This window comes from Engraulis encrasicolus, chromosome 15 (genome assembly GCF_034702125.1).
Source record: "Engraulis encrasicolus isolate BLACKSEA-1 chromosome 15, IST_EnEncr_1.0, whole genome shotgun sequence".
In the NCBI taxonomy this organism is placed as follows: Eukaryota; Metazoa; Chordata; class Actinopteri; order Clupeiformes; family Engraulidae; genus Engraulis; species Engraulis encrasicolus.
This window is the reverse complement of record NC_085871.1, coordinates 35,006,248-35,013,747: the sequence shown is the minus strand read 5'-3', so window position 1 is coordinate 35,013,747 and position 7,500 is coordinate 35,006,248. Positions and strand designations below refer to the sequence as shown.

At 43.6% G+C, this 7,500-nt stretch overlaps 1 protein-coding gene across 1 annotated transcript in view; it reads left to right on the top strand.

The window, feature by feature from the left end:
* col7a1l (collagen type VII alpha 1-like) overlaps positions 1–7,500 on the top strand; it is a 145,862-nt gene that overhangs the window by 27,340 nt on the left and 111,022 nt on the right. Inside the window, exons 8-10 of the mRNA XM_063217728.1 lie at positions 1,407–1,523; positions 4,679–4,834; positions 5,650–5,766. Of these exons, the coding sequence (XP_063073798.1) occupies positions 1,407–1,523; positions 4,679–4,834; positions 5,650–5,766 (390 nt within the window). The remainder of the gene's footprint in view (positions 1–1,406; positions 1,524–4,678; positions 4,835–5,649; positions 5,767–7,500) is intronic.

The window sequence follows — 7,500 nt, the reverse complement described above, 5'->3', positions numbered from 1 at the left end:
TAAGTTGTAGAGGCAAATACAGATAAATCTATCAAACATTTAGGCTATTTAAACAAAATTACCTCAACAATTCAGCATTTCTAAGAGAGAGAGAGAGAGAGAGAGAGAGAGAGAGAGAGAGAGAGAGAGAGAGAATCTGCCACTGACTGATAAAAAGAGCAGCGGCTCCTTTAAGAGAGGGAGGAGCTCTGCGCGCAGTAGGCAGCACAGCAGCCCTCAGCAGAGCCAGGCTACTGGCTATCTAGAACCTGCAGCACTGGCACACGACGATTTGGCCTAAACCGGACAGTTGTTTTCAGAGTCAGTCAGAACGCCAGAGGAGTTACAACTCGAAATGAATTCAGTTTGCAAAAAAAAAATCAAGCGCGAGAACCGCCAGGATTATTACCGTTTGACATGAGAATATCTCACTGAGTCGCAAATGTGCGCGATTGCAACACAAACATTCAGTGAGAGTAGATATTTACAGTTTCAGTTTGACAATCTTCAAAATGCATATCACACGGAATGTTTTGCAATTATGGCACAGGCAAGATTTCTGGAAGTTGTTTAGGCTATGTGTTCCATGCAATGCGTGAGGAAATGTAGGCTATGTCGGGCTGGTAGCCTACTCACACACAATAATGTCTCTCTATAGCCTACTTCACCTCAAACAATAACATCTCTTTAGTCTACCACTTATGAAAAAACACTCAAACAACACCTACCACGGCAGAGGGATTAATGTTTTTAGCACACTTCATATTTAGTAGGTCTGCTGAAGCAACAGGTGGAGAGGAGAAATGACTGTAGCGCAGTCTGAAAGCGTCTGTCAATTAAACGCTAATATATATATATTAGAGATGCACCGGATCTTGATTTTTCGGATCCTGCTGGATACCGGATCTACTGCTTAAGATCCTGCGATCCTACGAAAGGGTTGAAACACATAGCCAACTCGCACACGTGGGCCTAGGCTACGTAAAAAGTAGAGATGCCCCAGATCCTGATTTTTAGGTAACTGCCGGATACCGGATCCACTGCTTAAGATCCTGCCGGATCCGGATAGTCTGAAAAACCCTATTATCCTGCCGGATCCGGAACCGGATCTTGGATCCTGTACATCTCTAATATATATACTGTATACACAGACAGATGCATTGCACGCACACATGCATGCACACACGCATGCATGTTCGCACATACGTACACTCAACAGCCACCCCCCCCCACACACACACACACACACACACACACACACACACACACACACACATTGCAAATTACAAATTACAAACACAAACTAGTCTTTTAAGCCATGTGTTGTCCAAAATAACCTGATAACAATGACATTCTGATAGTCTGATAGTTGATAACATTCTCCATGTGTGTGTCTCCTCGTGTGTGTCTCCACGTGTGTGTTTCAGCTCCGCTGCCGCAGGTGGCTAACTTCCGCGTGATAGAGGAGGGCCTCTTCACCTTACGCGTGGCCTGGGCCCCCACCCTGGCCAAAATCAACTCCTACAAGATCTTCATCCCTCGACGTAAGGCTAGCACCTCTTCACCAACTAGTAGAACTACAGTAGTAATTGCTCTGTATACTATAGGCCTAATGTACTGTATGACAGCTTATCACCCAGTGAGCAGACGCAACGTCTTCTGATTGGCTGAGCAGGTGTCCTTTATTCCCCGGTAGCAGGACACCTATGATGTCATGCGGGCGTGCGGGCGTCCAAGTTGCTTCTTCTCTAACTTTCTGGCGAAGTGCCGTTACTAGTTCTATCGCATCTGGTTGTCTAGTCAAGACCGCGTCGTTAGTTCTATCGCATCTGGTTGTCTAGTCAAGACCCCGTTACTAATTCTATCGCATCTGGTTGTCAAGTCAAAAACCCAGTCGTCAATTCTATCGCATTTGGTTGTCAAGTCACCAACATTCTGCGCGCGTCCTTGCATGCCTCCGATAGAGGCGCGTCTCACTAGATTAGGAAGTGGTGCTCATGGCAACGTACCAAGCGCAGTGGTGAATCTACTTTCTCACGAAGCCTTAGATCAACATATTAATAAATTAATACTTAAATGCTGGTGACCGGGTGATAAGCGGAATAGCGGCCTTCGAGGTGCGCCGAAGGGCTGTTCGCTTCGCCAAGTCCATTTTCCCTTGATATCGGGACACCTCGTCGTCCGCTATTCCATACGTACTATATTGCGCTATACCAGGGGTGGGCAATTATTTTGGTTCAAGGGCCGCATTTCGTTTAGAATATTGACCGACGGGCCAAATGCCACAAACAACTTGCTTGTGTCAATAATAAGAAACAGTGTACTATGCTGATGTACCTTGTCAGTTATGATATTCCTGCACATTGTAATGAAATGTATTTAGATGAAGCCTATGTCTTTGGGTAATGTCAAATTCAAAAGACTCTTGTTTTAGGTAGCATTTTAAGAACGTTCAGTAACGGTTTGAATGTGGATTAAAAAGTTGTCTCTCTTGGAAAGGCTCTGCGGGCCACATGAAATGGCTCAGGGGGCCGCATGTGGCCCCCGGGCCTGAGTTTGCCCACGTCTGCGCTATACACTATACTACTGTGACAGCTTGTCATCTGAAAGGGCCCCCCAGCCCAATACATACAATGTAATGAGGACCCAATTCTGGGCCCCCTCTCTCCTTGCGCCCAGGACAACTGTCCCCTCTGTCCCCCCATGTCAGCACCCCTGCTGCTGTGCAACATACTACTGGACTATACTACACTACACTACTATACTACACCACACTGTACTACTAGACAGGGCTCTAAATTAACACCAGCCAACCGGCCAAAAGCAGGTGAAATTTCAATTTGGCTGGTAGAAAAGACAAACTTATTAGCCACTTTGACACATTAGTGCATGTGTGTTTGGTTAGTTAGATTAAGGAAGAAAAATCCGCCCTCACAAACTGCGTCTTATTATTTATTTATATTACCACCATGTCCAAAAAGCAAATGCGTTTCGGCTATCAAGCCTCCATCAGTGCGTGGTCCTTAAGTTGATACATTTTATCGCGCACCCAAAGACTTTCGTTTTTTCCAAGAAGTTGAGCGTGTCCTTTGCCAAAACTGGTTAGTTAGATTAACATCTACTAGTCATTATGGCTGGTGATGAAAAAAGTCCATTTATAGCCCTGCTACTAGACTATACTACACTATACAACACTACACTAAAATATATTATGCTACACTATACTATACTACAGTACACTATACGGCACTATACTACACTACACTACACTACACTACACTACACTATACTACATTATACTACACCACTATAATGTGCTGTACTACACTATACTGCCAACTAGAAGAGTTCAGCGTGGACCGTTAGTAAACCTCCCTCCCAGTATCAGTATCGGTAGGACTGAGCTATCGGACTGGTCCTTTAGTCCAGCGGTATCGTGTTGTGACTCCCATACCCGAATTGTTGTGTTGACTAGGAGGTGGCGGGTTCGAGCCCAGAGTGGCGGACTGCACTGGAACACCTCAGTTACACTACACTATACTACACTATACTACACCATTCTGCTCTATGCTGTACTATGCTATAACTAAACATATGCCAGGTTGTGTTTTTACTCTTGTTGGTTGGTAAGGATATTTGAGGAATTGAATGGCCTTGGCGAAGGTCTGCTCTGTCTCGACGAGTGCCCACTTAGATTATTAATCACTCATTTTTCCCCTTCTTAATTTGTTTTGTTTTGTTTTGTTTTGGGTTGGGGGCTGGGGTGGATTTTTAAAGCTCAGTTTTTCTTCTCAGAGTCTTGTGTTGATTGATGCTGTCCAAAAAAACGCCTAAGCTTTAATGTCTGTTTTCAACCAAAAAATGAATTGAGTAGAGCTATTGATTTGCCTGCTGTAGGGAATATATTATTGAGGCCTACTTTGCACTGCAAAACAGGAACACAGCTTGGAAATTATAAATAGAGTTTGCAAAGGACTGAGCGTTCTCTTTCTTGAAATTTAATATGCAATATTCCACGCATTTCATCATTTTGGAGCGTGGTTGAGATTTGTGGCTTCATTTTTCTCTGTATAATATAAAGCTATTCATTATGAAAGAGGAAAATCTGCTGCACACTGCCTGACTGTACTTTCAACTTAAGATTTATTCAGAGCAAAATAAGCTTTTCATCAATATGTTGGCATTTGTTTACCCACCGTAACGGCCAGGTACTCATTCATGCCGTTAGGTAAAGCAAGACAGCCAGAAGAAAATGTGTACACTACACAGAGATGGAGTGGAAATAATTACATTTCCTTGTATTTCTAGATAAACAATATCTGAAGAATCATATTGAAATGCCACTATGTATAAAATGTGAGAGACTGGTATGCACACTGACTGGGGAAGATCTGAAACTTATCTGAGAAGCTGTTTACACACATATGGATATCTTTGGAAACGCATTAGTCTCGCATTTAGACGTTTTAGAAAGTGCATTTAAAGAATCTAGATTTAAAAATATCCCATTTAGTTGGCAAAAATGCACCCATCAGAATAGAGTTTTTATTTTTATCCATACGTCGTGTTTGCTACACCTAAACGGACAGAAAACGGTATCAGCATTTAAAAAAATATCTGGATACGTGTAACGGGCACCTGAAACATACCGATATGTTCTGGACACTGTGTGAGATGTGGATGTGTGATGTGTCCTCAGCGGACCGTCCCGGCGTGGCGTATGAGCAGTCAGTGCGAGGGGACGTGTCGTCTCACATGATTGACAGCCTGGAGGAGGACAAGAAGTACACCATCAGCATCCACGCCCTCTACCCCGAGGGCCAGGGCGAACCCGTGTCCGTGGTCGGCAGGACCGGTAAGAGTTTACAAGTCATGATGTTCTATAAAATGGTTTAAATGTATATAGTTTTAATGGGTGGATGAGGGAGTTTGAGTGGATAGATATGGGAGAGAGTGAAGTCAGGGTGCTTTTCATTATGTCACACTGCATTAGGCTACTTGTTCTCAATTTAACTTTTTTTATGCGTTTCATGCTTCATCACATGGGTTTATCTATTAAGAAGAGAGGACCAATGGTTTAGTCATCAAGTGGGGTAGATAGTACTTCACTTTTTGAGGGCAGGTGCGGGGACACAGAGTTAGAGTGAGAGTGTACTTTATTGTTTCCAGGGGGAAATTTGTCTTGATCTTCAATCACTGCATCACATATTAGTACTACTCACAAGCCCAGATCACTCAAACATAAGAATGGAGTGATGCACACACAGTGCATAACATAAAACAGAATAAAAACATAAAAGTATGGGAGTAACGGAGTAAATGAAAACACAATTAAAGACCAGTGATTGATATATGTATGTAGGAACAGAGGTTGGACCATTATTAAGACAATGTTTATCGATTAGGAGGAGAAGCTAAATACCTTTCCCTGGAAGAGAAATTGCACTTCACACACTTCTGTATTACTGGAAAAGACCCACTAGGGGGCAGGATTCACCCTCCAATCATGAGCATCATATTGTAAAGCTTACTAATGGAGTGGTTGCACTGTGTGTGTGTGTGTGTGTGTGTGTGTGTGTGTGTGTGTGTGTGTGCGTTTATGTGTGTGTGTATGCTTGTGTGTGTGGGTGCGTGTGTGTGTGTGTGTGTGCGTGCGTGCGTGTGTTGCAGTGAAACTAGTTCCAGTGCAGCAGCTGAAGGCTGAGAATGCCACCACGGACACTCTGCAGGCAAGATGGCTGCCAGTCAGGGGCGCTACAGGATATCGCATCACCTGGGGATCAACAGGTACACACACACACACACGCACACACACACGCACACACACACGCACACACACACACACACACACACACACACACACACACACACACACACACACACACACACACACACACACACACACACACACACACACAGTTTACTTCTGTATTTGGATTGACTGATATACTTTTATCATAGCACAAGCCAAATATCATAGGAGTTTACTCAAACCAAAAGAAACTGCTCACTGATTGTGTTAAGGATACATGTGGCACCTCCGTCTCCAAATGAAGAGGCTCCCAATTATGCTGGGTACTGAGCAGAATTTGGTCAATCTTTTTGCCTGTTGTTTAGGGAGTCCACAGATCTGTAAGCCACCCACACACACACACGCACACACACACACACACACACACACACACACACACACACACACACACACACACACACACACACACACACACACACACACACACACACACACACACACACACACACACAGAAAACAGAAAACTACAATAAAAAATGCATTAAACAACAAGAGAAACATGAGACAAATCTGTCTTGTGCTTCTGAAGTACTGGTCCTTACAGTTCATTAAATCAGACACCATTGTGTAGGACATTGCTGGTTCATTACTGGCCTTTGTTCAATGAATAGCTAATTTTGGCAGACAACACTTTAACCCCTTTGTTCAGAGTCTTTGTTATAGGTTCACTTCCAGTTTTCAAAGTGAGAAGTCCGCGCACACTTTGAAAAAAATCCTTTTTTGTTGTCTTTCATTATTTCATGGCTGGATTACAAAACGACTTTAACAGCCTTCATCAGATTCTCTACCTTCGGTTCACTTCCACTAAAATTTTAATAATCAAGTCTTAATATGATACTTAAGACTCTCAGTAAAGCCGTAGCAATGTTGTTATAATGTAATTGAGTCTTTTCAGCAATGAGTGAATGGGCCTGTCGGCGGACTCATCTGCATAAAGAGTTGACTGAACAACATTAAGCTTATCAGCAAAATTACTTGTGCGATGTGATTTGATAAGCCTCTATTTTGACATCACCACAAAAAAATAACACAAAAAAACAATAAATGAAGGGTCTGTTCCCCAAGCTTCACAATGACAATAATATACGCAATAAAGTTTAAAAACTAAGCCACTAATCCTTTGTCAGCGTGCGAACACGCACAAAAAGCAGAATGGTTACTGACTGATTGACGGATGGACCGAATGACCAATTGACGCAGTGTCTTACAGTCGCTTGCAGCGCCCTAAATTAAGGGCAGTCATGGGTGAGCGGTTAGGGCGTCAGACTTGCATCCCAGAGGTTGCCGGTTCGACTCCCGACCCGCCAGGTTGGTGGGGGGAGTAATCAACCAGTGCTCTCCCCCATCCTCCTCCATGACTGAGGTACCCTGAGCATGGTACCGTCCCACCGCACTGCTCCCCATGGGGCGCCACTGAGGGCTGCCCCCTTGCACGGGTGAGGCATAAAATGCAATTTCGTTGTGTGCAGTGTGCAGTGTTCACTTGTGTGCTGTGGAGTGCTGTGTCACAATGACAATGGGAGTTGGAGTTTCCCAATGGGCTTCCACTTTTCACTTTCACTTCACTTTCTTTCAATTAGCGATTCTCATCACCAGCCAAAATGGATAGTAAATGCTGATCTTACAAGTCAAATACAGACTCAATAATGGGTCAAAGTGGCAAAGAAGTTGGTCTTTACCCAACGCAATCTCCATGGTTAATAAGCAAT